This window comes from Zosterops lateralis, assembly GCF_965231275.1.
Source record: "Zosterops lateralis genome assembly, chromosome: 16".
NCBI classification, from domain to species: domain Eukaryota; kingdom Metazoa; phylum Chordata; class Aves; order Passeriformes; family Zosteropidae; genus Zosterops; species Zosterops lateralis.
In genome coordinates, this window is record NC_139776.1 from 1,089,644 (window position 1) to 1,110,486 (window position 20,843).

The window sequence follows — 20,843 nt, forward strand, 5'->3', positions numbered from 1 at the left end:
TGTGGGAGGGTTAGGGTGGGCTCCTCAGGGCTGTGGAGAAACGGGAGAGCCGCACGGAGGATCCTGAGGGCTGTGGGAGGGTTAGGGTTAGGATTAGGGTTAGGGTGGGCTCCTCAGGGCTGTGGAGAAACGGGAGAGCCGCACGGCGGATCCTGAGGACTGTGGGAGGGTTAGGGTTGGCTCCTCAGGGCTGTGGAGGAGAGTGGCACTGAGGATCCTGAGGGCTGTGGGAGAGCTACGAGTTAGGTTAGGGTTAGGTCAGGGTTAGGGTTGACTCCTCAGGGCTGTGGAGGAACGGGAGCGAGGCATGGAGCCTCCTGAGGGCTGTGGGAGGGTTAGGGTTAGGATTAGGGTTAGGGTGGGCTCCTCGGGGCTGTGGAGGCACGGGAGAGCGGCACGGAGGCTCCTGAGGGCCGCGGGACGATGCGGAGGTGCGCCATGGCGGCTCCCCGGGGCGGGAGCTGCCTGAGGAGGAGGCAGCGGGAGCCGAGCCGCACAGCCCCGGCCATAGCGGGACAACGGCAGCGGAGACACAGAGAGAGCACAGCCCCGGTCACTGCGGGATAACAGCAGCGGAGACACATCCCGCACCTGCTGCGGGGGCGGGAGCACAGAGCCCCACACCGCTCCCACACCACTCCCACCCCGCCGCCTCCATCTTGCGTTGGCTGAGGCGGCAGGTGCGCGCCCCGCCCGTGCGCGGCCCCGCGGAGGCGGCGCAGGCGCGGCCCCGCCCCGCTCCCCTTCCCTTCCCTTCCCTTCCCTTCCCTTCCCCGGCAGGTGCCGGCGCCGCGCGGCCCCGCCCCGCCCCGGCCCGGCCGCGCTCAGGGCGGAGGCGGCGGAGCGGCCGCGGCTGCCGGGGGCTCTTGGCTGGGCTGGGCTGGGCTGGGCTGGGCCGCGCCGCGCCGCGCCGCGCCGCCCGTCCCGCAGCGCTCCGGCGGACTGAGAGCGGCCAGAATGAACCGGGCTCAGCGCGGGGCCGCGGGCAGCCGCGGCCTGGGCACTATGGAGGTGAAGAGCAAGGTGGGAGCTGCCGCCGCCGCCTGAGGGCCGCGGGTGTGGGGGGGAAAGAGCGGGCCGGCCCTGCGGGGCTGTGGGGCCGAGGTGTCGCTGCGGGGATGGGGATGGGGACAGCTGCTGACTCACCTGGCCAAAGGGCACCGGGGTACCGGGGCCTGAGCGCTCCGCAGGCCGGTGGCTCGGCCCGGCCCGGTGTTCCCGCCCCACCTGTCCCCGCTGCCCGGGATGGGGCCGCTCCTGGGTGCGCTGTCTGTCTGCGGGCGGCGAATGTACGGGGCTTTGAAGTGGTTTTAAAAAAAAAAAAAAAAAAAAAAAAAAAAAAAAAAAAAAAAAACAACAACAAAAATAGGTAAGTGGAGTTGGCCCCTTAGTTTCTGGACAGGGTAAAAGACGTACAGAGAAATATGTGTTATGGGGAAAGCATGAGATCGCTGGGGTAAAAGAGGTGTTTGGAGATATATTGGAGAGTGGATTACATGGTCTCCAGAGGTCCTTTCCAGCCCTTACAGTTCTGTGATCATTCGCAAGCGTCAAAACCCGCTCTTTGTCCCAATTGCAGTGAGTGCGTTTGTTAGTGGCTGTTTCTGTAGTTACCTTTTTTGTTTCTGTAGTTACCTTTTTTCCTGCATTGATTATGTTTTTCTGCGGCTTTTTGCGGGGTACAGCACAGGCTCGCAGTAGAGGTAGAGCTGAGCCCTGGGTAGTTAATCCGAAAGTGGAGTTTGCCTTCTCCTAGAGGCCCCGAGAGACTTTTACCCTGGCGGGGTTTCAGGAGTGTTGTACCTGTGTGTTCAGCAGAGATCAGCGCTGTCAGCTGCTCACAGCTTTGCCCAGCTCTGGAAATTCTCCCATGCAGTTATCCACATACTTTTTATTTTTATTTGCTGCTTAGCCAAAGTTTTTTCTGGCAAAGCTTTGATATTCTGAGAGAAATTAGGGTTGGTTGTGGTTTTTTTTCGTTCTGCTTTATATTTTTATTTTATATTGAATTATTTACAACAGTTTCCAATTGTAAGACTGCTGGATGTACAGTATGAGGTGGAGTCTCACTATTAGTTAAAGAAATGTTGAGTTAAAGCCCCTTTTTCATAGCCTGGGCAGATTGTAAGTGTATCCACATGGGAATGTGTTTTCCATTGGTGGACACAAGGATCTCTAGGGTTGTTTTTTAACGTGGGGAGCAGCCCGTGCTCTGTCCCCTCCTTTCCTGCTGGTGAAGTGTTCCAGCAGAGTCAGGACCTTGAGCTCTGTGGGCTTTTAAGGATCACACATCCTGGTGCTGGAACTTCTGGAGAGTGTGTGCTTGGTCTGTACAGCTTGGATGAGGATGATTTCTTTAAAGTGTTCATTTTTCATCTGGCCTAAACCAGCAAGCTCAGGAATATCTGGTAGCTGTTATTTCCAATACCAGTTAACTTAGTACTGTGATGGTGAAGTCTGTGATTTATCAAGGTTGAAAATAATCAGTATGGTGTGCTTGCAAACCCAAATCTCTTGTTTCCTCAGCCCAAAACTCCAGGTTTGCTATTTCCCCGCTGTGTGTTTTCCTTGGTTTAAAATATATCCAGGGAGTCAGCCATGTGATGTGGTGCTGGTGTTTGTACAGAGAAGTGTAGCCCTGATGAATAATGATTGTCCCTCAAGTGCATATTATGGAGCAGGATTCAAGGCATTCCTAGAACTACTTGTTGCTAATGCATTATTGAACAGCACCTCGATTTAATATCGCAGAGGAGTCATTTTCCTTCTATGAAAACCAGCAATTGTGGAGAGAAAGAAGAAAAGCCTTTGTGGGAGGTGGAGGGAGCCGTTCCTGTGGAGTGGCCCGGCCTTTGAAGGCTGCTCAGTGATGTGCAGCTCTTTATTTAGATATTCCAGATCAATAATTGTGCCTCAGCTGACAAGGCTGGGCCAGCACAGCCCAACTGTGGCTGCAGTTCTATGAGCACAGTCCTTTTGTTGGTTTAGTTTATTCAGTTTGGGTAACTGCTCTGAGCTGGCCCTGGCGATTCCCTTGAATTCCAGTCAGCCCATTTTCTTGTCATGGAACATAAAACTTTATACCCCAGGCTAGAGTTTCCTGGTGATGATATGGAAACCCCAAAATAAGCTTCTAGTTCTCTATATATTAAAATTCAGGGTTTTCCCCCTTTCTCATGACTTGGAATGATTTTTTTTTTTTTCCTGAGTCAAATCTTACTAACTGGTAAGGCAGGGAAGGTCACTGCAGCTGGTGTTGTGTCAGGGATGGAGACTGGCATGGAGCAGAGGACTTAAAAACCATAAATGAATGTTCAGTGAGCATCCTGCTGTGCTGCCATGGCTCCCCTGCCTTCTCCCGGGGGAGTTTCAGGGGACAGCTCGGGCTTGGAAAGAGCTCAGGTGGCAACGAGCCTGCTCTGCTTAAGTTACTCTCCCAGTGTCTCATCTCCTCCAGAACATCGAGTGCGGGGCTGTTCATGGGAAGGAGTGCAGCATCTGACACAAACTGCACGTTTCAGGGGTTCAAACAATGGGATTGCACAGTTGGACTCGTCTTTTACCTGCTTTTTAATAGTATTGAGCAAACTGTGTTAGGAAATATGAATCTCTGGGTATTTGCGCCAAATATGTGTAAAATAACATGAAAATAAATAAAAATCACACATTTGAAAATCTGGCCCTTCGCTCGTGGTAAGATCCTACATTTATTCCAACCCGAGGGGGTGAGGTTGTTGGCTTTTTAAACTTTTATTGCCGAATTACGTTTAAACCGTATAATCCTTGAAAGCCAAATAATTTGGATGGCACGGGCACGGCTGGGGAAGGATCTGGGGCAGGATGGAATCCTGCGCTGATGTCACCATTAAACTCTGCTGGGAGTTCCTCCTGTGGGCTGGCCTTTTGTTTGTAAGCAGGTATGAATCATCCCTTCTGCCTTATTAGTTAATGGTACGGAAATGGCAGCGTTTTTAGGGCGAGGAATGTTCCCAGAGAATTCCTTTATTTGAAGTTTTTGGGAGGAGGGTGGGGCGTTGAAGGTGTAGCTTGTTTTGAGTTAACATGGTGCTAACAACGGGCTCCTTGTGTCCCGATTTCCAGTCCTTTGTTTGTATGAGAGAACTGCAAGGCTTTTATTGTCCAAAAAGATTGTAATCAGGTGTGAGGTAAAGTGCACCTCCACACGTCCTGTGTGGAACATCCACCAAAGGATGTGATACTGAGGCTCAAACTTGCACTCAAGAGCCTTTTGTTCCTGCTCTGCTTAAAACTAAACTTGCTAAAGAAATTATTTAAAGTGTTTTCACTGTAGGTCAGCAATAGGCTTCACACACACACACAAAAAAAACAACAACAACAACCAAACAAACAAAAAACAGCCAGCTGAGGTTTTGTTGTTTTTTGGGTTTTTTTGTTTTGTTTTTGTTTTTGTTTTTGTTTTTTTTTAATTTATTGGCTTATTATCCCTTTAACTCATATAGAATCTGTTCTGGTTTTTGTAACCTGGCTGCTGCTGCTATCTCCGAATTCCTTTTGACATCTCTGGTATGTTGTGTATGTGCCTGATATGGAGGATTTGGAGTAATTTTTATGCAATATTCTGTTTGCTTTGGGTCCTGCCCTTGTTAGGCAGAACTAGCTATGTGTGGTAAAAATCACAATTCGTCTCGTCTGCATCAAATGCTCATCCTTTTCTTGGCACTCAGCTGAGTCTCCTGCCTGCCCCCACTGTATCGCTGCCTTAATAAGCAACGTGTTTTAATAAGTGTTTGCTCTAGAGATGATTTGGGAGACTGAGCTTGAGTGGATCTGTGAGCTGGATTTTTCCTTGAATGATATTTTGACTGCAAGCAAATGCTACCACTGAAAGAAGTGTCAGTAACCGATTTTTTTTTTTTTTTTTTTTTTTTTTTTTTTTTTTTTTTTTTTTTTTCCTGTACCTTGCCTGATTTGGAAAATCCATACCCTGGATAGAACCCTGATTTAAAAGACTTTTGCAATCAAGCTTTGAGCCTCGCTCCTGCAGGCAAATCTTGTGAATGCTCTGAGGCAGTGGCTGCTTGTCTCTGTTCTCTCTCTCTTTAGGTGGGAGCAGAACAAACCTGAGATCAGCTCCCAGAGCTGCCCGTGGGTTGTGCTGAAAAGCAGCAACATTTCTCTGTGGTCTTCACATCCCAAGTGGCATTTTCACTTCCTGCCCAAACGGCTGGGGGTGTGAAGGCTGCTCAGCCTTGCGTGGGTGAAGCAGAGTTGTGTAACAATCTCTGCACGCTGTTCTCAAGGGCACTGGTAGTTCTTGGAACCAAATTCCAGGTAGTCACATACCACAGGATGTTAATCACAGTCCTGGTTTGTGCTGCCTCTCGCTTCTGTCCCTGGGAGAATCTGCAGGAATCTCTGCACGGCTTTGTCACCTCAGTGCTGGTGAGCTGCAGTTAAATGGAACAAGGAGACAGCCTTGGCATGCTCAAAGGTACACCTTGTACCAGGTAAAACTAGTTCTAACTTCAGGGGAAAAACCCAACTGACTGGTTTATACCATGTCAAAATTGTTTGTTGTGGAGTTTTTAGCGCGCTTTTAATTCCGTAACATTTCTGGCTTAACATAAAATAATTCTGTCGCTTCCACGTTAATGATGTAAGAAATCTTTTGTTGCAGTTTGGGGCAGAATTTCGACGGTTTTCTCTGGAGAGATCCAAGCCTGGCAAGTTTGAGGAGTTCTATGGGTTGCTGCAGCACGTTCACAAGATCCCCAACGTCGATGTCCTGGTGGGGTACACGGACATCCACGGGGACCTGCTGCCCATCAACAACGATGACAATTATCACAAGGCAGTTTCCACAGCCAACCCTCTGCTCAGGATTTTCATTCAGAGAAAAGGTAAGAGCACTTGAAGAATGTGAATCATCTGTTTGTCCAGTTGCAATGTGATGTATGGAGGAAAAAACCCTTCGGTCCTATTTCATCACGTCAAATTCCATAATAATTACAGGTCATGAGAGGTATTCACAACTTGTCTCTCTTGCAAGGGCTTCCTCAGGCAACCTGTTTATACTTTGTGATTTTTGCTTGTATTTAGTTGATTTAAAGTCAAATCTTTAGCTAATGTTTCTTTCTGGCTTTATGTAAACAAATAAAAATAAACTTTTAGCCTCTAAGGTTTTCTGCTCTGTATGTTGGACACTTTCCATTTAAAATTCCAATCTTGATCAGACAAGAAGAGAGACCATTAAAGGATGGAAAGTAATTTTGAAAATGTTATTACCTGAAGTATTAAATGTAATATTAAAGTATAAATTCATGACTAACTTTGTAATATACTACTCTTACCACACTTTCCTAATAAAACATTTTGAAGTTTTCAGTTGACAAGGTTATATCAGTTAACAAAGCTCAGGAGTGAGGGCTGCTTGCTCTGTTGGTTTGATTTTGAAAGGAATTTGTCTGCTCTGGTTGTGTGTTCCTACTGTCTGCTTTGGTTCATGGAGGGGAAAAAAAAACCCAGTTACAAGTTTGTATTTGTTCTTGTGGTGTTGTTCCTGGTTGTTGCTAAGACAGGCACCTTTCCCTTAGAGGATTCTTGGGCATCAGAACCTTTTATCAACTCCCACTCCAAGAGGTGAACAACTCCTCCAGAGCCTGACACAACCCCAATATCCATAACCACAGTGGCAGCTGCTCAGTGCTGGCAAAACATTTGTTTTGTTTGTGTTGTTAGTGCAGACTGGTGAGGCCTGTGCTGAAATGCCAAAGGCATGAACCATTTTCTTTCCAGAACCTGGAGGGAGACAAGGCCTGGGATTCCATCTAATCCCCTACAGTAGCCATATGACAGGGAGGGATAAGCCACTTTGTCAGACTGGGATTATTGAGTTTATATTTTAACACCATATGTTTTTAGATTGTTCCCGGTGTGACAGGTCTAATGTTGCCTGTTCCCAGTGTTACATTTGTAAAGCTTTTTTAGTTTCCTGCCATCATTTACCTTGATTTGATCCAGGTGGATTATTTGTCACTACTCTGGTGCCAGGAGTTGATATAATGCCCAAAAGTAGAAGATGATGAACTTTTATCATTTTAGTTTGTCAGAACAAGAATTGATGAGCAGGAAAAGCTGTGTAGAAAGTACCAGGTGTCACACAAGAGCCTCCTGCCCGTGGAGGTTCAGGGAATAAAGATCCCAGGCTGGAGCCACATCCCCACTGCACCTTTTTGGGAATCAGTTGTGATCACACTGATCACCTCTGTAGATAAAATGGAGTTTCATGTTGATAAAATTGAGGCTTTGCCTTCAACTGCCATCTTTGCCACATAGAGTAGATGTTTGTTTGATGGAAAATACAGAAATAACTTTATTCTGTATTGTATTTGCCTGTAACCAAGGCTGGATTGGTGAGGTTAGGGATGGTTCATATTTTGTGCAGTGTGATTTAAGTGTGTTTATTCACAGATTGCAGCAGCCTCTGGAATGGAAAAGAAATGTCTGAGCAAATACCTGCCATAGTTAGGGGTGCCTTGGTCTGAGCTAGTTTGGAACTATAATAAGTGACACAAGTTATTTTTCCACCTGCAAGGCCACTTGTGGCTTTCATGCATTCTCTTGTATCAGCTGAAAAATTTTTGTGGGTTTTGTAATGGAACTTTGACTTCTTTTATATTCCCAGCAGCAGTAGTTGGGAATTTAAGATCTTTGACAAAAAGCCACTGTGGGGAAGAGGGAAAATGTTTTGATCCCTTATAAAATATGAATTTTTTATCATATTGTCTTAACTATTTAGAAAGTAATTTGTGCAAATATTGTGCTCCGAGATATGAGCAGACTGCAGTGAAATCTAATGTAAATAGTATTAACTTCTTACTATATCATATCCAAGGAACACCTTGAGGGGTCAAAATGGGAGCTGCAAGGTGGTTTTGCTGTTATTAATGTGATGGTTGTGATAATGGGACTCCAGAATTTGGGAAATGTTATGCCAGAGTAAGAACTCCTCTCTCCTGTTTGATTTTGACTCCTCATTTCTGAAAGCTCTGTTTGTTCTGAACATTTATGTGGCTTGATTGATGAAATAGAAAACCTAGAGATCCTGTAATGAAATCACATTATTCCCCTCAGACTCCTCTAATTGTATTTCACAAAATTCCTTTAAAATTCTTTATAAACTGCCCCAGTGCTAAATCTAAATAAACTGGGGCTTGATGCTGCACAAGTCAGGATTGGCCGTCAGCTTTCAGAAAACATTCCTGGCTGGAATTTCATTCTGCAGTTTAACAGATTAACAGGTACCGTTGACATCTGGTATTTAAAGGTTAAACTGATGTATTGTGATTAAATCCAGATGTATGGGAGTCACTGTGTCTGTGAGAAAAACCCTTGTGAAGAGAAAACGGAGGGGAACAGTCTGCACAGGCTGAAGGGCAGCTTGATGTGGGGAGCTTTGCATTGTAAATAGGAGAACAATAGAGATAACACAAGATACATTTCATTATAATATCCTTAACAGTCCCTGGAAGGATTCTAAATTACAATATCCAACTCCTGCAAGTTCTGCATGTGTGTGACTGTATTTAGTGAGAAGTGGATTCTTTGGTTAATCCACTTGTGCCTCTTGAGAGAGACTTTGTCACTGAGCAGCTTTACTTTGGTGAGAAGTAAGAGCAGTTGGGTTTTTTTTTTGTGGAGCCTAGCTGTTCTGAGGCCTCTCCCTGAAAACACAGGCTGCTTTCCTAAAACCGTATTTTGTTATATTTTGTGACTAAATAAGAGGAGATTTGTTTGGTCGCATTTAAAACATGCTAAATTGTATCTCTGTTCAAATATACTAACTCTACTTGGGGGCTTTGAACATTTAATTCTCAAGGGGTAACTCCACATTGATTTGCAAACGGATCAGGAAAATATTTCAAAAATCTGTCTTCAATAACACCAAATTGAAACCAGATTTGGCATTTGTGGGGTTTTGTTTTCAATTTCATGTAATAAGTTTGTACAGATTGGTGCCACCTTGAGCTGGAAACCTGCTGGGGGGAGAAATCCTTCCTGCGCCGTGTGGAGGATCTGATCTCCCTCTCACTGTCTGGAGTTAACACCTTGTCCTTTGGCTTCAGGCCAAAATATTTTTCGCCGGGGCTTTAAAACTGATTAGCGAGGTGCCAGAACAAAGATGCCTTTGTACTTGAGAGTTTTGCTTTAGGAAACTTGTTTAGCGGTGAGGGGAGGTTACCCAGAGTGGGCTGTTCTGCTGGGATCGGGGGAGATGACTTTATCAACCTTTCACTAATTTTTCCTCACAAATTCTCTAACCTTAACTGTCTACCTTATGGCTCGTGCTAGTTATGAATTATTAAACTATTAAGAGCAGAAATAATGAAAAAAAACCCCAACTTTTCCTCTGGTGTGTCAGAGTTTCTTAAATGTTTTGACATCTGGCTTGCAGTTTTGGGATGCTTTTATTCCAGCCATGTCTTCTGTAACTTAAGAAAGTTACTAAAAAGAAAAGCACTAGCTAAATTTAACATTTCTGATTGTGTATTCGTCTTCTGAATGAGACTTCTGAAGTTCCTCTCTTTTCCAAGCAATGTTTTTCTGCTCTTAGTTGTTGTTTAAAAAATCTTTTTGAATCTGTTATTTCACATACAGATATTTACAGAATATTTCTTTCCAAGCCAGTCCTGTTGGAGCTGATTTTCATGTTTCTCTGCTAACTGGAAAAATGTGATTTGGACAGAAGTCACCAGGTGATAGCTGGGGAAGGCAGGCTGGGAGGTGCTTTCTGTGCAGGAAGTTGGGAACAATTCTAAATTTAACTCGTGTAAAGAGCACAAACTGTCTTTGATCACTTACAGGCCATGATAGACCTACTTGGGTGTAATAAATGTGTGTTTGTATATCCAGTTGATGCCAGGCTTGTGCAGGGTGTGTGGCCTGCCATGAAGGTGAAGGAGCCTTAGAGCCACTGTGGCAAACCGGGATCATTGAATCCTTTACACATTTAATATGACAATGGGTAAAACACCACAGAGTGTCTGATTCTCTGAATTTGTGCACTTGGAATTTAACAAGAACCCCATCAATTGAATACCTTTTAATGTTGCAATGCACATGGGGGAGCACTCGTGAGAAAATCAGTCCTGACAAAGCTTTGCTGTCCTGTTTTCTCGTATTTTTTCTAAACCAGGGGAAAAAAAAATCCAGCTTTCTGTTGTAGTAAAAGCAGCAGGACCCGAGTGCTTGACTGGCACTGGTCTGTTGGGACCTGTCATCAGCAACTTGCACTTCAGCAGGAATTGAGTGCAAGTGTTACCTTGTGTTTAAAGCAGCAAAAGGTATTTCAGGCAGGACTTGTCTAGGATCTGATTTCACAATTGTCCTTTCCAGGTTGTTTTGTAAACAATCATAGTTCTAAATAAAAAAAAAAGAGAGGTTATTGCACCTCATTGAATTGCAAAAATCCTCTCAATGAAACAGCAGATGTCTAACTGGAAACTGGTTGGGTGGGTTGTCAGGAGAGATAAGGGGCAAAACTTCTCTCACTTTTTTCTTTGATGTAGATTTTTAGCAAACATGAAAAGAATTGCTCCGTGTCGTCTGAAAAGTCAGTCAGCATGTTGGTTGTCAGCAGTGGAGTGCAGGGGTTCAACCAGCTGATCTTAGTCAGACATCCCAAAGGGCCTTCTAGAGAAAAGGCTGAGTTTGTGTTTTTGTAGGTGTTTCACTTCAGACACAGCTCACCTCTTAAAATGCTTTGGCTGGGGAGGTGGAATTATTTTTTAATGCACCAGCTCTTCAACACTCTTAGACATGTGAAAATCAGATTTTAGGCTATTTCTAAAGCCTTTGTGCTTGACGTTAAGATCTAACATTTATTAATTAAATTTTCAATTACAAAGTAACTGAGATTGCTACAGAAGTAACTTCAGACTATACAGCAAGGCTGTGTCAATCAGGTATCTGCAGAAATAACTCCTGATAGTGTGAATTAAATTGTTGAACGACTTTAGCTGTAAACATCAGTGCAAAGATGCTCTGTGTTTAGCAAACAGCTAAGCAAGAGCTTAGCCTTCCTTATGGTGTAATTATCTTTTTGAAACAAAGGAAATAAAAAAGAAATGTAAATGAGGCCATTATCAGGACACATTTTTTCTAAAACGTGCTGATGAACTATTGTGTACACACAAGCCAGGAGCTGACAATAAATCCCTTTGAGGTTTTTTTTGTGAGCTAATTTAAATTTGTTTCTTTTCCTCTTGTCCTTTATCTTTCAGAGTCCCAGGTCCAAGGCTGCTGCCTTCTTAGAGCAGCCAAAGGACTGTTGTTGTTTTCAGCAGCCCCAAAGGCTGGGAAGGGAGGATTGCTGTTAATGGAGCCTGTTGCTCCAGGGATCCTTTCTCTGTTCTATTTTCCCTAAAGCATCTGAGGAGTCCAAATCTCCTGGTTCATGTCTGTCTATCTCAGCCTGAGAAACAAGTGCACTCATTGATTTCCTCAGCAGTTGGCAGCTGTCCTGAAATGCCACCAGGGCAGCCCTGCCACAGTCAGCCCAGTCCACAGAGTGAAATGTATAGCCATTCTTCCACTTTCTTGGCTGTCCCAATGGCATCTCAAGGGGATAATAGAAAGAAATCCCAACTCCTCTGGGCGCTGGGGTTAGTGCAGTCCAGTTCTGCATGATGATTGGGACTTTTCCCCTGTAGAACAAAGATGTGTGCAGTAAGTACCAGTGCAAATCTGAGGAAGCTCAGATCTGAATGGGTTTGGGTTCATCCCTTTTGGTGAGTTATTGCGTATTAAAAAGAAAAATGGAACCTTTGGTAAATAAACCTTTCAGAAATCAATGTTGCTTCCACAGAACATGTTTTTTCATCCCTTACAAGTAGTTGTAGGACTAACATGTTTTCTCTTGGGTTTGTTTTTTTTTAAGCTCTGAGCCATTTGCCTATTCCTGTATCAAGTTGTGGCAGTTGCAGCATTGCTTGCATGAACAGTTTTGCTTGAAGTATTTGTGTGGAGGTCTCTTTGTTTGTGCTCCACAGCCATTTTACCTACATGGCGTGGGGGCAGGGAGGAGTGCAGAATGGAATAAGCTTTCTGGAGTTTGAATCCAGGTCACTTGGCTGGCTCCCAGTAACCAGGCAATAATAGGCACACTGGCTGCTTTCCCTTTTTCATTCTTTCTTTTCCAATGATCTGAAACCTGAGGAGAGAAAACTAGCAAGTGGAATTACTCTGAATAAAATTAAAATGTTTCTAGGAATGTACTCACTCTTTCCATTCTACCCTTTCTCAGGCAGCTGTAGCTCTTTGTGTCTGCTGCTGCCAACTTGCTTTAATTCCTTTTGTGCACCCTCTTTCCTTCGGTAGAAGAAAACCAAAAGTATTCCAAACTCTGAATCTCATAACATTAATTCTTTTGTTTCAAGAGTAGAGAGAAAGGTTTCTATGATAGTAAGGCTGGCTGGCACCTTCCAGAGGAGCAGTTTTCCCCTGGCAGCAGCCTGAGCTGGCCGTGTCTGCAGGCTCTAATCCCCGTGTGCTCTGTCTTACAGAGGACGCAGACTACAGTGCCTTCGGGACCGACACCATGACGAGGAAGAAGAACGTCCTGTCCAACGTGCTACGCCCAGATAACCACAAGAAGAAGCCCCACATTGTGATCAGCATGCCCCAGGACTTCAGGCCCGTGTCGTCCATCATCGACGTGGATATCCTGCCCGAGACCCACCGCAGGGTGCGGCTCTACAAGTACGGCACCGACAAACCCCTGGGCTTCTACATCCGCGACGGCTCCAGCGTCAGGGTCACCCCGCACGGCCTGGAGAAGGTGCCGGGCATCTTCATCTCCAGGCTGGTCCCCGGGGGGCTGGCCCAGAGCACGGGGCTGCTGGCCGTCAACGACGAGGTGCTGGAGGTGAACGGCATCGAGGTGTCGGGGAAAAGCCTGGATCAGGTTACGGACATGATGATCGCCAACAGCCGCAACCTGATCATCACGGTCAGGCCCGCCAACCAGAGGAACAACGTGGTGAGGAACAGTCGGACTTCGGGCAGCTCCGGCCAGTCCACAGAGTCCAGCCTTCCCAGCAGCACTCCAAACCTCCTGGGGGGTGTGCTGCAAGGAGAGGAGGAGAGCGATGAGGAGGACATTATTATTGAAGACAGTGGAGAGCCGCAGCAGATCCCAAAAGCGGCGCCTACCAGCGAAAGCATAGAATCCTTGTCACAAATTGAACTCCTCCACGAGTCCACGCAGAATGGATTCCTTCCTTCCAGTGAGGTGAACTTGAATCACTCAGCAGGCAGCATTAGCATGGAGTATGAAGTACCAGAGCCAGGGCCTAAGTCCTTAGAAGAAGATGGAACTATAATAACACTATGAAATGACGTTGGTGTACTTGGTATAAGTAAGGATGCCATACATGTTTTAATTTGGCTTAATATGTAACACATTTTATACCTCTCCATCTACCAAGCACTGCAGTTAGATTAAAAGGAGGCAAAAAAGTATATACAAAAAAATTCAAAATTACATAAGTTGACTAACTTCATTAATTCTGCACTTCCATGTAAATAATTCACAAAGCTGGATGATAATTGATAAATAGCTGAAATTGAATGAGGAAAATTTAAATTGAAAATGAAGGATAGCTATAAGAGATGGCTGTGAGCTTTCTTTTAAAGGTACTTGATTTTTATTAATTTTTTTAATGCCACATACTACTGGTCCTGTAGAAGTAAACTTCCTTACGTGAGGCTGAGCATCTCATGGACTGTGGTTTCATGTTCCTCTGAAGTGCTGCTTATGTGTGATGGAGCTGCTGCAGCCCCCTCACTGCTGCTTCACTGGCAGAGCTGTGTGTGGGCTCTGGGCAAGAGGAAACTGGGAGGAGATGAGGCTGGTCTGGGCCTGGCTGGGCTCTGTGGGCAGCACCTGCACTGGGGCTTTGGAGGTCACTGTTCCTTTGGGAGTGAATGTGCAACCACAGGCTCCTTAGTCAGGCACCATGACTGGCTTTAATGACTCTGAGTTGGAAATTCTAATGTGAAAGTCTTAACACTAATGCATCAAAGGCCTGTTCTCATTCTAGTTTGCAATGTTGGACAATATCACTGGATTTAGTTACTGATCCCAGTAAATTACAAACAAATCAAATGTAAACTTAATGCTATGGAAATAGCATGGTGTGATCTCTGTTAAAATGGCAGTCCTAGTAGAAACTGTAAAGATTTCTACTAGAAAAGGTTTGTTGGAATCAGTCTGGACTATATAAAAGTGACTTTCTTCAAACCTGAACAAGTTAGAACAGTCTAAGTTAAATCCCTGGAATTAAAACCAGTTTTAAATCAGAATGAGGCTTTACTACACCTTGTTTGAGCCATGTGATATTAACTTATTCATTATTGGGAGCTGCTCTGTAGCTGCAGCTGTTTGTGTGCCCCTGGCTGGGTGTTGTGGATATTCACAGTGTTTCTCTGTGTGAAAACACTGATGACAAGTCCTGATGCTGCAAGAGCCAAGGTGTGTGTGTGTGTGTACCCACTGCACTCACTGAGACAGCTGCAGGGGAGGTTTCTGGTGTTTTTATCCTTCCCCTTTTTGTATCTCCTGCTTTACCCCTTTGGTTCCCATCCTGACCCTCCTATGGGAACAGAAGTTGTGGCTGGAAAACGAGCTGGGGACTGACAGGGTTGGGGAGAAGGGTCTCCCCATGGTCCCTGTCAAGAGAAAGGTGCTGCCAGTTCTGTCCTGTGCTCCCCAGAGCAGCAGGGACCTGCTGGGGGAGAGTGTTCACCCTCTGGGAGATGTGATGACTGGGAAGGGAGACTGACCCCTTTCTTTTTTTCCCCTCAGTCTAGTTGAGGAAAATCTACCTCTGGTAACTTTACTAACAGGAGACCAACTCTAAGTTCAATGATAGAGCATCTGTAAAAGTCATCAGAGGCTAAACCTGTGTTTGTTTCAGGTTTTTGTGATGATGCAAACACTGCTGCAGAAACAAATCCCTGCTGTTTGATGCTCCAGAGTGCACATTTGAAATTAGTCTCTGATCAGCAGCAGTTTTGTCAAACCTCCAATGCCATTGGAGTCCAAGATGCCAAGAGAGGCATCAATCCCCCTTAGGATTTGTGGAGAACAGGCACAGCAGGCCCTGGTGCTCTGCAAATACAGGTGAGGGGCTCTTCTGTCACACTTATTTATGGTTTCTTAATGTGTGTGTGTGTGTGGAGAGCCCTGGAATCCTTTACAAGAGCAACATCTTTCAAGTGTTTCACTTGTTTTGCAAATAATCACTAAAAATGAAGTAACTACATCCACTTAGTGTGAAATGAGCAAAAGAAATGTTCATTCTGCAACACGGAGACTTTACCTGTGTGTGTTTTCTCTCAGCGCTGCTCTACACTTCCTTTCTTTAGGGAAGATTGTTTACTTTTGAAAATATCTTTTTTTTATTTTCCTTCGTCAAAAGACTTTTCCTTCCCGTATGAAATCACCAGTGGAGGGTGAGACTCATTATTCTGCTAGTTTGCACTTGTGTGCCTTTGGTTTACTTGAATGTATTGTGAATAATGGAAGGAGTAAAGGCACTTGGATGGGAGGAGAAGAGAGACCCACAGGTACAGAGAATGAGCTGGGAGTGCACTTGATGCAGGTGGAACGTTTTCATTCCCTGCAAATCCTCTCTGGGGCTGGTGTGCTCCCTGAGGGTTTTGCAGCTCTGGTCACAGCTGGGAGGATGGACTTGCCTGGGAGGGCTGGTCTGGCCAGGAGCCTGGGCAGGTCCCAGCCCCGGGCAGGGGTAATTTGGATAATATTTATGCCAGTATTAAGGATTTGTAGAAATTTAACTGGGGTCCTACTCTAAACTGCATGAGACTTCATCTCTTAGGACCTTTCCTGCAAACTGAGTAATCTAAACGTGAGATAATGTTCTTTTTGACATAGATCATGTTCTGTTTCACAGAGATTTGGTGGCATGTAGTAAAACTTAAGCATTTGGGACTTGATAAGAACTTTAAAGAATAAATCTTAAAAATGTGTATCTACAGTTACAATGACAGACTGCACAGCATGTAATTGCTTAATGCTGCAGTTACCATAAAGTTTCTAAAGTTCTTCCATATCTTACTAATACATACACTGTTAATTACAAGAGATTTTTAAATTGCTACTTCAGGATGATCGATGGTTGATTATGAGTGGCTAAATTTAATTTTTTATATATATATATATATATAAATGATACTGGGGTTCAGTATAAGGTTTTTTAAAATATGCTGATATTGTTAGCCTTTCATTCACTACCTCCTCAATTTTTAACATCTATACTGTTTTCTCCCTGGAAGACGATACTTAAAGGCTTGACTGTTTTATATAGATTTTATCTATAGCTAAAAAAAAAGGAGTAAAAAAAAAAAAAAATCCAGAAGTGATAGTGAGGATGCTGCGCATGATTGACAATATTACGCTGCTATTGATGTAATCTGTGTATTAAAGTATCCTGTGTGTGTAAATTGTATTTTCAATCCAGATTTTATAAATTATAATTTATGAAATACCCAAATTATTTGAGAATGGAATGAAAAACTACAATTCCTTTGACTAGTGTTATATGTTGTATACAGAGGGGGACAAGTTATTCCTCCCTGGTGACCGGGAGATCTAAGTGCACCTTAATAGGAAGAAGAACAAATTCTTAATAGAATTAAGATGCATTTACTTTAAAGTTCTGCTATGGTACTGGAGAAGTCAAGCCTAACTGTGAATCATATGGTTTTTTTCCACACCTGAATTAAATTTAGGACAATGTTCTCACAAGCTGTCTTTAACATGTGTATTTTTGTGAATATTATGTATTTTCTAATTAAATTTTACTTGCAATGTGATTTTTACATGAATGAACTTGTTTAAAATGTCAAATATCAGTATTTTTCTTACAACTTTAATGTATAATGTACATTGGTATCTCACCGAATGAAGATTGATTTTACAAAAATCAAGCTAGATGTAGTTGTATATTAGTCTTATATTTTTACAGACCAAAATAATAAATGGATATAGAAATAAAATGGGATGGCTTTTTTTTTTCTCAATTACTTTGTCAGATAAATCGAAATTAGGAAGAGTGCATCTTTTTTCTCACCCTTCACATGAGACTAAGAATAGAAGTTTTTAAAACATCTTTAAAAGTCCTCAGGCAGTGCAGGGGTCACTGCTGCAGCTCCACCGAGGGACAGGTTTGGGTCCCTCCTGTTGTCACCTGTGCCAGGTGCTGCTGGGGACAGTGTCACTGCTGCTCGAGTGTCTCTGGAAATATCCATGGGACAGCTCAAACCCGAACCCATTTTCCCTTGCAAATGTTTTTTCCCACCTCTTTTGCCTCGGCAGCCCTTGCAAACATTTACCCAGGGAGGAGAATCGGGCTGTGCTCAGCCCTTTGCGTGTGGCTTTTGTTTCTGCTGCTTTGGGGCTGAGCACAGAGTTCTGCTCTGCTCCTCCCTGGGTTTATTTGTGTGCTCAGGAGCCTTGGGGAGGAGACAGCAGGGCTGGGGTCAGCAGTGACCAGAATCCAGCCCAAGGAGCCCAGGCTGCTGCCCTGGGCACTGCAGCAGGAGTGCCTTGGGGCTGGGGGAGTTCTCTCTTTGCACAGGACACCAGGAAGGAATGCCGGGGTCACAGTGGCATTCCTGGGATGCTGGGAGCTCTCTGCAGTGTTCCCTGGCTCGGGCACGGCCCTGGGGTCACCCTCTGGGGCAGCAGGAGCAGAGACTGAGGAATTGTCCCTGAGAACGCCTCAGTGAGGATGGAGTGAGGCTGATGATAGGGCCGGCTCTGCAGAGGAGCTGACCTGGGCACTGCCAGGGAATGAGCCTCGAGTGCACTCACAGCTCAGCAACGCCGCTTCTGCAAAGCTCTCATACCTACAGTGTGCTTGAAACTGAGAAACTTCCTTAGAGAGACTAACTCTCCCTAGTGCTGCCTCCTTGAGGAAGGAATGCGGCTGTTAACTGCAGCTGTCCTTTAAACCCGGCAGCATTTTAACTTTGCTCAAGGTGATGAGCTCTTAACAAGGCATTAGGACTCGGGTTATTTTATGAAATTGAAAATTCATATATGCTTACAGATACAGCATTTTCATAAGTAATCAAGTGAAAATCCTACTGTCCCTCAGTATACCAACAGGAGAAGGATTCAGACTAGTGCTAAATACTCCTTTAAAGCTTTTTTGATATCTTCAAATTATCTGTGGCATTCTAGTTACAGACTTTCCAGAAGTCTTCTGAGCACACGTTCCTTGCAATACAAGTGTCACACTCGGATATGGGATGTAGTTGCATGTAGAGAGGAAAAATCAGCTTTAAGGTAGCCTCATAAGTGGCTTCCAAAGCTAACACGAGGGACGTGTTGGAGGGTAACAGAATTCTTGGATGCTGTAGAAATATGCAATAAATGGCACAGCTGGTCCTTGGGGAGGCGAGGCTGCAGCCAAGAGGTAGGAATTCAGACTCCTTGTGCAGCTCTGACAGATCACTTGTGTACTTTTTCCTCTCACACAGCAGATAAATTTGCCTCTGGGGACTTAATGTCGCGTGCTTGATTTAAAAATGCTTTAGAGCCACGGAGCACAAAGCGATTAAAGAAGTGCTGTGCTATTAAACCAGCAGTTCTAATAGTTCAGGAGTGTTGCTAATGAGATATCATTTCCTGTATTTCCAATTAACATTCCTTTCTATTGAACTATTTTATTACCTGATAGCATAAGGAAATACCTCGCATTTCATCAGTGAGAGGCTTGTTTCAGGCTCTGTGCTGGTATGTTTAAGGAGGTGTGTGTGTGTTGGTTTGGCACAGATGTCCTGTGCAGCAAAGTGAGAAATGCAGATGTATTTTTGCAAACTCATGGGTTTATAAGTGAGCTAGAACTTAGAGAAAAAACAAAAAACTACTTGCAGAAGACCATTTGGCTTTTATTAAACATCGAAATGCTATTAACTCTCATTCAAATATGCTTCAGGTGGTTAATAACGGGATCTCTGTAGTGTAGAAAGGGATGCAGAAAGAAAGGAGGAGGACGGGGGTAAGGGCAGGACCTGGGCACGTCTCTAACCTGAAATCCCTTCAATACCCACAAACGGGGACACAGAAACTCCGAGCGCCTCAGAGCTGCGTTTTCTCCTGCCGCCCTTTAATGTCCCGGGGACTAAACCCGGGGCCGAGCCCGCCCCGCTCCCGCTCCCTCCCCCGCCCCGCACCGCCGGGACCGCGCCCGGCCCGGAGCGCCCCGGGAGCGCTCGGGATGCACCGGGAGCCTTTGGGATGTACCGGGAGCGCTCGGGATGTACCGGGAGCGCTCGGGATGTACCGGGAGAGCACTCGGGATGCCGAGGCTGGAGCAGCCCCCGCCGGAGGCGCTCGGGATGCGTCAGGAACGCTGAGGATGCACTGGGAACCCTCGGGATGTACCGGGAGCGCTCGGGATGTACCGGGAGAGCACTTGGGATGTACCGGGAGAGCACTTGGGATGTACCGGGAGAGCACTTGGGATGTACCGGGAACGCTCGGGATGCACCGAGAGCGCTCGGGATGTACCGGGAGAGCACTCGGGATGCCGAGGCTGGAGCAGCCCCCGCCGGAGGCGCTCGGGATGCGTCAGGAACGCTGAGGATGTACCGGGAACGCTCGGGATGTACCGGGAGCGTTTGGGATGTAACGGGAGAGATCGGGATGTACCGGGAACGCTCGGGGTGCACCGGGCGTACTTGGGATGCCGAGGCTGGAGCGGCCCCCGCCGGAGGCGCTCGGGATGCTCCGGGAGAGCTCAGGGTGTACCGGGAGCGCTCGGGATGCACTGGGAGAGCTCAGGGTGTACCGGGAGCGCTCGGGATGCACCGGGAGCGCTCGGGATGCACCGGGAGCGCTCGGGATGTACCGGGAACGCTCGGGATGCACTGGGAGAGCTCAGGGTGTACCGGGAGCGCTCGGGATGCACCGGGAGAGCTCAGGGTGTACCGGGAGCGCTCGGGATGTACCGGGAGCGCTCGGGATGCACCGGGAGAGCTCAGGATGCAGCAGGAGCGCCCGGGATGCACCAGGAGTGCTCAGGATGCACCGGGAGCGCTCGGGATACCACGGCCGGAGCAGCCCCGGCCCGGGAGGAGGCGGGTGCGGAGGAGGAGGCGCGGAGCGGGAGTTGCCCCCCCAGCCGGTCCTTCCGCGGGCACCGCCGGGGGGTCGGTACCGGGGGCTGCAGGTGCAGCCGGGGGTCCCGCGGGTCGGTACCGGGGGGCTGCAGGTGCGGCCGGGGGTCCCGCGGGTCGGTACCGGGGGGCTGCAGGTGCGGCCGGGGGTCCCGCGGGTCGGTACCGGGGGGGGTGCAGATACAGCCGGGGGTCCCGCGGGTCGGTACCGGGGGCTGCAGATACAGCCGGGGGTCCCGCGGGTCGGTACCGGGGGCTGCAGGTGCGGCCGGGGGTCCCGCGGGTCGGTACCGGGGGCTGCAGATACAGCCGGGGGTCCCGCGGGTCGGTACCGGGGGCTGCAGATACAGCCGGGGGTCCCGCGGGTCGGTACCGGGGGGTGCAGATACAGCCGGGGGTCCCGCGGGTCGGTACCGGGGGGTGCAGATATAGCCGGGGGTCCCGCGGGTCGGTACCGGGGGGTGCAGATACAGCCGGGGGTCCCGCGGGTCGGTACCGGGGGGTGCAGATACAGCCGGGGGTCCCGCGGGTCGGTACCGGGGGCTGCCCGGTACTGCTTTCCCACACCTCTTCCTTTACATTATCTTTTCCTATATGGTTGTAAACGATTTGCAATTACTGAGACCGCTCACACATATCCACACCCTGGG

General features: G+C 46.7%; 1 protein-coding gene across 1 annotated transcript; it reads left to right on the forward strand.

Annotated features, from left to right (window-relative positions):
• Positions 1-916: 916 nt before the first annotated feature.
• Positions 917-17,045, forward strand: PARD6B (par-6 family cell polarity regulator beta). Its single transcript, XM_083873498.1, has 3 exons — positions 917-1,023; positions 5,660-5,882; positions 12,546-17,045. The coding sequence occupies exons 1-3, from the start codon at positions 958-960 to the stop codon at positions 13,373-13,375; spliced, it is 1,119 nt and encodes a 372-aa protein (XP_083729624.1). The 5' UTR covers positions 917-957; the 3' UTR covers positions 13,376-17,045.
• The last annotated feature ends 3,798 nt before the right edge of the window (positions 17,046-20,843 follow it).

Bases quoted from the DNA above. Each gene is read 5' to 3' on its own strand.
- PARD6B (XM_083873498.1), top strand. From the start codon at position 958: ATGAACCGGGCTCAGCGCGGGGCCGCGGGCAGCCGCGGCCTGGGCACT. The intron at 1,024-5,659 runs GTGGGAGCTGCC...CTTTTGTTGCAG, and splicing joins CTATGGAGGTGAAGAGCAAG to TTTGGGGCAGAATTTCGACG. The intron at 5,883-12,545 runs GTAAGAGCACTT...TCTGTCTTACAG, and splicing joins GATTTTCATTCAGAGAAAAG to AGGACGCAGACTACAGTGCC.